The 12100-nt window shown below is 42.0% G+C and overlaps 1 protein-coding gene across 1 annotated transcript in view; it reads left to right on the top strand.

Annotated features, from left to right (window-relative positions):
- Positions 1 to 1751: 1751 nt before the first annotated feature.
- Positions 1752 to 12100, top strand: part of LOC107291829 (gamma-aminobutyric acid type B receptor subunit 2) — a gene marked incomplete at its 3' end in the record, with an annotated part of 105308 nt that continues 94959 nt past the window's right edge. Inside the window, exon 1 of the mRNA XM_015820862.2 lies at positions 1752 to 2054. Within this exon, the coding sequence (XP_015676348.2) occupies positions 1752 to 2054 (303 nt within the window). The remainder of the gene's footprint in view (positions 2055 to 12100) is intronic.

The following is a 12100-nucleotide window of genomic DNA, read 5'->3' as shown; positions in this document are numbered from 1 at the left end:
ATTCAAGTTATATGTGTCTTCTGTGACATATAACCAAGGATCTTAAACACGTTGGGAAGATGCTAATATAGTTTTCCTGCAGAAATTTTCAGGTTCAATCCTTGCCATTATTTTTTAATTCTGGAAGCCCCTACTTAACCTAAAGAAGAGTCCAAACCTTTGAACTTCACAGCATTTATCTCACTGGGCTGGAAGACTGAAAGCTTGTACACTATTTTTAAGCTTTAATTGATCTAAAAGTATAATTTAAATAGTTTCAACTCTCTCTGACATACGTTGTAGAGCTCTTACTGCCCAAATCAAAGCTAATCAGAGTTCGTGATCTGACAAGCTGGGTGAAACTCCCCAAGCCCACACTAAGCTCCATTCACCTGCAGTTTGGGCTCCCTGCCCTTAGCAAACAAAACAAAAGGAGGCGGGAAGGACCGTCAATCCCCGGCCCGGCCAGACCACAAATACGTACCTCCCCGGGTTGCAACTGGCGGCTTCTTGAAAGCGGGAGAAGGCAGCGCTAAGCTAGGCTTGCGGGTCAGGAGCCAACAGGCGGATTCACACTTTCGCGCCGTCCACTTCTCCGTATTCCGCGGGTGCGAAGGAACCATTGAGCTTATTCTTGAGGGCTCTCCGACAGATGGGGAGAAGCTTTTCAAGGCCTACAACGCATGTGGCAGCTGGGAACCTCAGCCTCTTCCAAATGCCCCTCGGCGTCTGCCCTTTTAACTTAAGGGAATCGTCCGAGTGTGCCTGCGCGCCCGCGCGCGCGCGCGCCCCTGCCAGTCAGAGGGAGGGCATTTCAGAGCACACAAAACGCTTCGACAGATGCGCTGTCGCCCCCCCTCCCCTGCCGAACCTTTCCTTTCGGTCTCTCTCTCCCCCCCCCCACCTCCACGCCGTATTCTCTCCCTCCAATACCTCCCCCCTCTCGCCTTCCAATGGGCTATTGGACGTGCCCAAACCCTGCACCTCCCGCCTCTCGTGTCGGTGTCGTCTCCTCGGTGGTAGCGCGTAGGAACGCGTTCCCAAGCAGGAGCAGCGGGAGCAGCGGCGGCGGCTGCAACAGCGGCAGCAGCGGTGGCGGCAAGGAAAGAAGCCCTGTCTCGGATAGGAAAGGCGGACACGGGCGGGCGACCCAAATCAAGTAACCGCACTCCGGGGCGAGCCCACGAAGGGTGGACGCCGCATATTCTGGAGCCGCCGCGCCTGCTTCTTTCTTTTTCGCCGGTTGTGCGCGCCGCTTGTGCGCGCCGAGTGGGGTGGCGCGGTGTCTGTTTGCAGCAACGGCCGCGGCGGCAGCAGCAGCAGCAGCAGCAGCTAGCAACACGGCGTCGGGAAGGCTCCGGGGGAATGCGGCAGTAGCCTTCCCAGCCCGGGAAGAGCGAAGATTTTCCCTCCCCACCCCCGATGTTCCCCTCAGTCCTCCTCGCTTTTACGCGCCGGCTTCGGATCCTGCGCCAAGAAGCCTGAGGGCGCCCTGGCCCAGCCAGGCTGTGGCTGAGTGAGGGGCTGAGAAGGTGCTCTCATTCCTGTTGGACTGGGGGTGGGAGGAAGGGGGTGGCGGCGGCGGCAGTTTCGCCGCTGCTACGGCGGCTGCTTTTCAGAGTGGTTGCCTTTTAGCCACCCCGAGGAAAGAGCAGGCGCCATTGCCGGGAGGCTCGAACCGAAGGGGCCGCAGCGCGCGCGCCCCTTCCCCTCTGTTCGGCGGAGGGCAGCCGGCGCCCTGGTCCTGCTCTCCCCCTGACGTTCCCCGCAGGATGCCTGCCTTGTCCTGGCGGCCGAGCGCGGCCATCCCTCCTCCTGCCTTGCTTCTGCTGCCGCTGTTCTCGTTAGCTTGGGCGCGGAGCAACTCTCGGGGACTGGCGGGGTCCCCCCACCACGCCGCTTCTTCCCCTACGACCCCCATCGCCATTATGGGCTTAATGCCGCTGAGCGACTCCGTGGAGAAGGGCAAGATCGGCCGGGGGGTCCTGCCGGCTATGCAATTGGCGATGGAGCAGATCCTCAACGAATCGCTGCTCAACCCCTACTCTCTGGACCTGCGCTACTACGACACTGAGGTGAGCGAGGGGAAGGCAGCTCGCGGTGTGGCCAGCGCCGGCCGCCTTTCGGCATTGGATTGGGAGGGAAGCGTCGTTGTCCTTGATTGTGAGATGGTGGGGCCGATGGGATGCCAGTCTCTGTGTTTGTGGGTCTTGACCGCTTGCCTTTTATAACCCCACTTCGTACAACAGGAGTTGGCCTAGGTCAGAAATGCTGAGACTCGTAACAGGGAAAAGGAAACAAATGAACGTGGAAAGGGTTCCAGTTGTTGTAAAACGGAGCCGCGCTAGTGTTGGTATCTATCTCCCCAGCGTGTTATGGCCATCTGCTACTGCAACGGCGGTCGGCCGCGAATGGGAATAACGAGAAGCAGAAAAGTCATTGGCAACGAATTCCGGTCGCTTTGTAGGGGGGGGGGGGTCACTTCAGGTTTTGTTTGCACTCTTTCCTCCGGGCTTCCCTCTTCTCCCCCCCTCCCCTCCCCTGCCCTCCCGCGCGCGCTTAGTGACTGCAATTTAGCATTTACGACTTGTTTTCCCTGGGTAGCTTTCTGGCCCAGCAGCCTCGGCTAAAGCTGCAGCTTTAGCAATATTGAGAAAGCGCCGCCCGTTATTTAAGCAACAGAGACACGTCAGGGATTTGTGGTTGGTGAGCTTGGAGCAGGCGCTTAGCCACCTGCATAACTGAGGTGAGCTGCAGCCTTTGCGTACTTGGAGCGCCACTTGATGCTTTCTGTGAACTCCTGAAGGGCGAGAAGGAAGCCAGTCGGATTTCTAGTGCTTAGCGGCAGGAGGAAAGCAGGACCGGCAGAGAGGGGATGAGTGAGAAGGTTTGCCCTTCTTTCCTAAAAGGTGTGTGCCAAAGTACAGAGGAGGAAGAGGAGGAGAAGAGAAGATGCCAGCTTCCCAGAGCAATAGCAACAACTACCCTTCTTGGACGTGATGCCTCTTGCATCCCTCGTTCCTTGTGCTCCAGTCACACAAATAAATAGCTAATGTGACCGCAGGTGCATATTTCTAGCCCAACACACAGTATACAGAGAAGCATGGAGAGCCCAGGAGAAAAGTAGGTGAGACCTATGGGCAGCTGAAGTACTTAGTTGTGAATTCTATTCAGCGCAAGCCCCGAAAGAGTTAATCCTGCAGCTTTTCTCTTCGTTGTTCGGAGTATGTCTGCCATGCATAATTCTTCTTGTAAATGCTGGTTTTCACATCCCTGCGCGAGAGTGGGAGAGAAAGCCGGATGGCTGTAGACCATACAGAATTCATAGTAGGCAGGTTCTTAGGTTATTCAGTGTTGTTGTGGGATTGACCAAATGAAGTGCGATCATTGGGTGGCTTTCCCCCCACTGCAAACCTAAGAGAGGCTGCTTGTTTTCTGAGAACGTGTTTGCGGCAAATAAATGTTGATTCAATGTTGGACCTTGCCTGAAGAGGGCAGCGTTTTCTTATGTAATGCTTGGGCCTTGATGCTTTCTATCAAGGTACCTGCCATAATAAGTTCCCGAGGAAATTCAAGGTTTTAAACTCTTAAGTGATACCAAAGAAGCTTCTCTTATTCTTATGGGTTGTTTATAAATGTTATAAATGTTGCAGGATCATTTCTCTTGAGATAACAATTAAGGGAGAGATGTGATCAGACTTCCATTGCGATGACTTTTGTATAGGAAAGGTCGAATGGGTAATGATGAATTGGGTAATGATTTGGGTAATGACGAATTGTAGGAAGGTAAAAATGGTCATGGTCCTTATTTTTGTGTAGTATAGGACATTTGTCAGTAAATTATTATCTCTGTCCCATTTGAACAGATGACTCGGAAATGAAATTATAAGGATTAAGAACAAGATAGGCAGATATTCAACATTTTTTTATTCATATCCAATTTAGGAAAGCTTTATTGAAAAGCTTTGAACTATGTATAATATCCCTGTTCATCTGAAGTTCAAATAAACAGCTGTGAGATTTTCTTAAGGTTACAGTATAACACTGTTTTCATCTTCATTTGGAAAATGGGATTTTAGCAAAGTGAGAGTAAAACCAATTCCTATGCATCACTTGATAACTTCAGTGTCAAATTACAGTCATGCATGAATACATACAGAGACAACCCTGCAGATGGACCTTTTATTAACATCACCTCACATTATTTCAGGTACACTACAAGGTTTTAGTACCATGTTTCACACACTCTCAGCTGTTTGTTGAAATGCACAAATAAACCAGGATTCAAACAATGATTATTTTAAACTAGCATAGGAAGAGTTATCATTGATCTTTGAACAGCTTACTAGGGTGTACATTTAAAAACAATATTTCTAACATTAATCTGTTCCAGTTTTATCTGTGTGTAGTTATGTAAGACTAGTTAACATTGAAAGCAATAAGATACACAAAGACAACATTTGCATGCAAATCCAAGAAAAAGATGCATATGAGAAGATACTTCTTTGAATATCTTTATTTGGATGTAGGTTACATTGTGAACTTTCATTCTTTATTATTTGGGGGGAAAATAACATAAAGCAAGACAGGCTTTTAACTTCTGAATTGTTTTATACATCCCTGATTTGTTGATAGTAAATCCATCTTATTGATAAGAAAGAAAATTAGAAATCATGCTATGCAGGTATTCAAAACAGGAAGCATAGATTTTCTGATTAAACAGGTATTAAGTTTATAAATTGATACGTAGATATTGAAAACTCAATTCACACAATGATGAAATAATGCTCTATTTAAATTTAGTTGTGATATAGGGAATTGTGAACTATAGTGTTAGCTTTGAAGAACACATATTTTAATTTTGCCGTGCATAGATGTGCTGACTGACACATTATGATTGATAGAGGTTGGTCTTCATTCAGTTGGCTCTGACTTCAAACTAGTGACACATGTCATCTTATGTGAGCTTTGTAGAAATTCTTACATAATTTTTGTCTTTAGATTGATTTTGCTTCAAGGTGAGACTCCATTTAGATATAAACAGAAGGAAAAATGACATTTAGGGTGATAGGAGAAATAACTTCTTTTTGTGTTTTTGATCACTTGGTATGAAGGCATCGTTAATTCTTAACTCTGTGTTTCTAACATTACTATTTATGAGGTATTATTCCACATATACAATATATTTAGTTATTTTAAAAATAATGAATAAACAGTTATTTGGGCTGGGTGTTTAATATTTATCCATTGTTACTGCAAATCTATAGCTCGAAGTATTTATAAAGTGCACCATAGGTTATGCTTTATTTTTTTCTATCCTTTATTTTTTTTGGGGGGGGGGATGGCATTCTCAGAATCAGACATTATTTCCTCAAGGAGAAAGGGCAGGAGGGAGGGAAAGAAATTGTATTCTGTGATGTGGGGTTTCTATAAAGGAGGCGTTTCAAGGTTATTCTGTGCAGAAATGGCAGAGCTATAGGAATATGGAGCAGTCACAAAGAAGAAAAGCCACAGATGAGCTGACCATGGTGCTACCTTATTCACATAAGCAAATTGGAATCTATAACAGACATCCTTTACAGCCCTGTTTCTCAACCTCAGCAATTCTGGGAATTGAAGTTCACACATTTTAAATGCTAAGGTCGAAAAACACTGCTTTAGAGTAAAAAATTGGTGATTCACTTAGTTTTATTGTAATAAAAAATTATGTTAAATGGGAAGCTGATGGAAGGTTTAGTGATCTAGGAAGTTAATATTTACATCTTTGGAATGTTCCTTACAACCTCGCCACATCAAAAACATCCAGATAAGATTATGCAATATTTTTTTAAAAAATAAAATAATAAATTCCTAAAACTGAACTGTTTCCATGTGACAGTGAGACCTTAAATCACTATCATTGCCTTTTATTTTTACTGACAAGAAATGTAATCACAACTTTTTTTGGTCAGTCTTTTATTGGTATCATATTTTTTGCCAGTAACCAGATGTTATCCAAAACATCCTAGTAAGAGTGTTTTGCTTAAATTTGTATTTTTTGTTCTTTTGATTCTGGATCAGAAATATAGTTTTATTTGCCCTGTATAGGGGATGAGGCATGTGTTTTCCCTATTTGTTGGGTGATTTTGAGCAATTTTTGGTATTGCTTACATATATTTTTCTGAAATCGCACCATTTTCCATTCTGCATGGGATTGTTAATTGTTGAGCATTGTGAGGGTAGCAAGTAATTTAGGATGTGGGAATCAAATCTCCAATTTTTTATTATGCTCAGTGAGAAGTTCTGTGTGGTAACAAAAGAAATGGGAAGTTTGGGGAGGGGACAACAGAGTGCTATTTATTTGTTTGTTTATTCAATTATTACCTTCTCCTGGGAATTTGTCTTCTGGAGTGGCAGGAGTTGTTTTTAACTGCACAAACCAAACCAAATATAAGACAGGGTTAATTATTAATTAATTAATTCTGAATTAATTTATAATCCAGAATTAAAACAAACCAGAATACATCAACTATTTTCAAACCAGTGAGATTTGTATAAGAAAGAGAGATGGTTGCTTTATTGCCTTGTCAATGCTACAAATGAGCATGGCTGCAGCCATTTTTCCTACTCATTTTCGGTTGCCACATAGAATGGAGGGAAGGTGCTTCACTGATCTAAATAATCTTTTGTCCGGTGGGAACCAAGGTCATCGGCTGCTTCTGAGACTGCAGGCAGGGCGTTGCATAAAAAGCCCGCCAAGAAGATGCATTGGGGAACGTAGTTGCTTGGATAGTTTTAGGGGTGGGATTTTTAAACTTTGTATTGGGGAATTGTTACATGTATCTCCAGACTTGGTTTCACTTTTGACGTGCCGATATTGGTAACTAATAAACATGTTCTTTGAGGAATGTGCAAGCCTCGGAGTTCTGCTTTATTCTTCTCTGTCTGTCAGAACCATGACACTACTACTGTAATGTGGTTCTGATATTTCAATAAGTACAGGGAGTCTTTGAATTAGGACTAGTGGTTTAGTGACCATTTGAAGTTGGGACAGACCTCTCTAAAAGGTAATTACAATCCATTCTGAACTTCCACTGGCTGTTCCCAATGGTACATGACTGCATTTTGGGAGTTTGGCAACTGGTCACATTAATGGCTGTTTGCATCTTCTTGTGATCTATGACCATGATTTTCAACATTTACTTCTGGTTTTCAACCAAAAAAAGCTTCATAGCTTAATGGCTAGGGTATTTGCTAAACAACTGCTCCTCAAAAGGTTGTAAAATTAGGTCTGTTATGTGATGATCTGCTTTATGATCATCATGACTTATGATTGCAATGGGCAGGTTACATTATGGTCGTAAATTGAGGTCTACCTGCAAATTGGGTAAACATGTTGTGACCTTGTGTTATATGCAAACCAGACAGATATTCTCTATTAATAAAGCCTGAATCCTGACTTAATTAGTTGACAGTACAGTTTATTGGAAGAAGGAAAAAAACAGGAAGATTAAGTCCTGAGACTGCAGTGTTTGTTCAGTACTCAGTTTTGTTCATTGTTATTTGGGAGATAATAACATTTTGATATACAAAAATCAGCAGGTGACATAGCCATGCAAATGTATCAAGCTGTATACTTCTTGGTGTACAGAAACATTGAAAATTGCATTTTACTTTATCATAATTTCAATGAACAGACAGGTCTGTACTTTAAAAAGAATTATTATTCTAATGTGTATAAATGTGTCATCTACGAGTGATGATTTCTACTAGCAAAATGTCCAAAATGACAAATACTTAAAACAAGATATGATAGAAAATAAGATATGGCAACTTTTTGCCAATACCCAGAATTAATCTTGTGAGGAACTATTTGAGCAGGTTCACTGTCTAAATTGGAAAATCCAGCCTTAGAATTTATATTTTAATAACAATTGGCTCTGATCTTAGAGGGACACAGCACTTCAAGGAATTATCAAACTTCAGAATGTCAGACTGACGGACAATTGAAGCCAGTTTCCTCTAGGGGGAGAGCTCCAAATGAAGAAAGGAAGTCAGAAATAAATTCTAATGAAACTTCCTCATAATAGCTTTAAAGCAGACATGTCAAACACAAGGCCCGGGGGCCGGATGCGGCCCGCGAAGTGGTTTCATGTGGCCCGCAAAGCCATCCTGGAAACAGTGAGGGAATGGCCCCCGCTGCCTTGGCCCTGCCCCAGGCTGGCCAGGAGCCAATGTACAATTTTGTGCTGGCCATCTATGCTGAAACGCATTCAGTCTTAGCTCCACAAGGCCGTCTAGAAACAGCGAGGAACCAGCCCCTGCCGCGTCGGCCCCGTCCCCTGGGTGCATGCTGGGGAAGTGTCACCATTTGTGAGGAATGAAGAAATGGACCATGCCTTGGCGCTTGCCTCGGTCCCACCCCCTTCTGCCAGAGACCCTCAGATCTGTCCCACTCCTGCCCAAGCCCCCACAGGGACCCTTGATGTGAACGATGTAGAGCTGGCCATGCCCACCCAGTAGGCCACACCCACTCCATCAATGCGCACCCAGTAGGCTGCACCCACCCTGGCCACACACCCCAGCCCCCCCCAAGGGCAACCGCAATGCTGATGTGGCCCTCAATAAAATTGAGTTTGACACCCCTGCTTTAAAGGCTGTTATTCAATGTTGGAGGAGGCAGCAAACTATGAGCATAAAGAAGTGCTTACCGTATTTCCAAACTCAGTTCTGCCTCAGCAATGAAGAAGAATAAATATTCTGTCTATATGAGAAATGGGGGAATGAGAAATGTGAACTGGGAAGACCTTTTTGGTGCCAACAAGTGGGAACAGAAGACTTTCTGCTGTCAGCTTTCCAATCATTGTGACGATGCCAAATGAATAGCATTTTCCATGCCAGTTCCCTTCCCCATGGGAATGAAAACAGGGAAACTGGCTCTTCAGCCAGAGGGGGGGGGGGTATAGGGAATCAGCAGAGGGTGTTGTTGTTTTTACCTCTTAAAAGTAAAGGGATAATATGTATAATAGAAGAGGAGAAGAAAAAAAAGTACAGTATGATCTAGGAAAGATTCCAGATCACGGCTGGTATAGCTTCTGAAGGGAACTTCCTTAGAAGCAAAAACCATTTTGCATCCTTCTGAGACTAAAGCAGTTTTCCTCACATTTACAATCATATCAAGGTTGTAAACTTTCAACTCTTCTGGAAGACATCAGATCAAAGAGTCTGGTGTAAAGCTTACAGTAGGGTAGAACTGCATTTTATATTTTCTTATAACTTTTAAAAAGTATCTTCTGCCTTAACTGGAAAGTAGTTATGATTTCCCAGCTGGTTTTCTCACACAGCTGTTTTACAGGATAAACATTGCTCTGCCTGAAGTATAAAAAAATAACAGAATATAAGGGTTAGTATGTTGCTGTAATTCTGTATCATAGAATCATAACTTTGTTGCTTGATTGCTTCTGATTCTTCTTGACTTAACAGGATTTGTTTTGCCGGGAAATTTGTCCATTATTGCTTCTTTGAATTCTAACATGTCCCTGCTTACCTTACCAGTTTGGTAGCTTCTCTTGTCTTCTTTTCTTCTTTTTTTTAAATCTACTGTCAGATTCAGTTAACTGTTCTTAATTTTCCAAAGTATTGGGGCTTACTGCAATGAATTTTGCCTTTATATTACATCCAAAATATTTTAGTTTTTGCTCCATGGTTGGTATTTCTAGACAGCAATCTGATTTTATTTCATCTAGTATTGAATTATTTTTCCTGCACTCCAGAGTATTCTCACATTTTTTTTCCAACAACACAAATAAAAGGTATTAATTTTTCTTCCTTTAGCTTTTTGAATGATTAAGCTTTCACAGCTGGTTCATCCATGTCCATAACAGTGCATAGTTTACTGTCAGTGTGATATCTCTGTTCTTTAACTTTTGTCTATTTTATTCTTTCTTTTTTTGCATGACTATGGTTAGCATCTTCTAAAATGCCACATATCAGTTCTGTACGTATCTTTGCAATACTAAATTTTCTGTTTGTACCAGAAACAGTGCTCAGTGCTATTGCTTGTTGCCATGTATCTTTCCCCAGTAATTTAATAATCTTTCATTTTCCAGTACCATGGACATTGTCCTGGTTTTGCATGTCCATTTTTAGTTTTCTTGGCAGGATATTGAAGTGGGTTGCCATTTTTTCTTCAGTGAATCATATTTAATCTGAATTCTTTTTTTAATGATCTGCCCATCTGGGCAAACTTTCCTGGAGTGTACATTCCTCAAAACATATGTCATTGAGATGTTCTAGAAGACTCTTCGCTATTACAAAGTAATAATCCAAGATTGTGTGCTGTCATGTAAGTGTTTATTCTTAGCAACCAGATATATTTTCTCTATAATGATCTGTTCCTTACCTGGTCTTTCAATGATGCATTCATTGCCATTGTAACCGAGTCCATCTTGTTACGAGTCATCCTCTTCATTTCTTTCCTTCCACCTTTCCCAGTGTTAGAACCTCCTCCAGAGAAATGATCTATGGAGAGAATCATAGAATTAAAAGGGCCATCTAGGTCATCAAGTCTGTGAGAAGGGAGATGGTTATATATTCATCATCTCTCTGTGTGTATTCTATGTGTGTATAAGTTCTTGGGTATGGGAATGGCTAGTGAAAAAGTATTATCTACAGATAGGTTTTTTTGCCATTACCTGTTCTTGAATAGGAGTATACTCTTTGCCTTCCCTAGAACAAAACTTTTCAACTTTACTCTAGTTTTCCCTTTTAACCAGGATAGCCAGTCTCAAGTAGTTTTGGAATCCCAACTTTAACACTGAAATAATAAAGAACGAAGGAATATTTTTATTTCAAGAAACACAACATAGAAAGAAGTAGGCTAGCTACAATAAGTTTACATGAGGCTGAGATCTATATACCAAAGCTAGTACTCATTAGCCTGATATGTAAAGAAAGAGAGAAACAGAGAATAGAAGCAACAACTAAGGCAATAGAACTGAATAAAAGTAGCTGTGAAAAATAACCTGATGCAATTGTCCTATTTTTTCCCCATGCCAATTGTACTGGCTCTAGTTTTTTCTTGAGCTTTTGAACAGAGGGCACACTCAGACTAAAAAAGTTAACATTGTTAAAAATGTCTTAATATCTTTGCTTCACTGAGGACTTTCAGCCAATGTTGGCATCTGCAAAAAATAAAAAAAAAAATAAAAAAAAGTGAAATAAAGCAAGCCCAATGATTCCCTTGAATTCCATCTCCTTCCCTCTCAGTGGCAGAAGTTGAGTATTACAATGCACATTGTAATACTCACAACTGCTCACAACTAGTCAACAGCTAGCCTGTATGCCACTAACTCCATTATAGAGTCCTGCATCCTTGTCAAGGCTATCCAACTCTTGAAGATGTCTGGCAAACTGAAGACCATCAGAGATAAAGGCAGGGCTTCTCTTCTATAGTTCTGGAAAGCTTTTAAAATTTGTCTTTGGTCTTGGGTCTAGGGTTAATGTATATTTGAGGGTCCTGTTTTGTTTTGGTTTTGTGTTGCCTTTCAGTCTGGGCTTTTGTTGTGGTTTTATGTTTTATTTGTTCTTATGGATTTGTTGGTTCTGTATGCTGCCCAGAATGCATTGGATTTGGGTGGTCCACAGCAAATTTGAATCTATAAATAAATAAAATCATATCTCTATCAACTTCCTACTATTCAGCCAAAAGCTGCAATTTAAGATGGTTATTTTTTTGTTCTGCAGTTCCATGACAATAGGTCATAGCTTTCTCTACCTTATTACCCTTCATGTAATTGACGAGTGCTATTTCCACTTCGGTCATCTTTTTTCAAAATTAAGTTTACACAATTCCCCAAATATTCTTTATCAAAGTTCTAGTTCCTTGATTGTACTGATTGCCTTACTTCTGTATCTGTTCCAATTTGTTTGAATCCCTATTAAAATATAATATTATAAGCTTAGCATTTGGTTGGAGAGATGTGGGCAAACAAAGCTGGAAAATAGTAAAATCTCTTTCACCTTCAGTTCACCACTCTCCTGCTTCCATTCTAGGTAGGGATAATTGTGAATATATATATATATATATATATATATATATATATATATATATATATATATATATATATATATATATATATAT

This window comes from Protobothrops mucrosquamatus, unplaced genomic scaffold (genome assembly GCF_001527695.2).
Source record: "Protobothrops mucrosquamatus isolate PMUCROS unplaced genomic scaffold, P.Mucros_1.0 scaffold1195, whole genome shotgun sequence".
Classification (NCBI taxonomy): domain Eukaryota; kingdom Metazoa; phylum Chordata; class Lepidosauria; order Squamata; family Viperidae; genus Protobothrops; species Protobothrops mucrosquamatus.
Note: the sequence above shows the minus strand (reverse complement) of the source record. Positions and strands in the feature narration are given on the sequence as shown.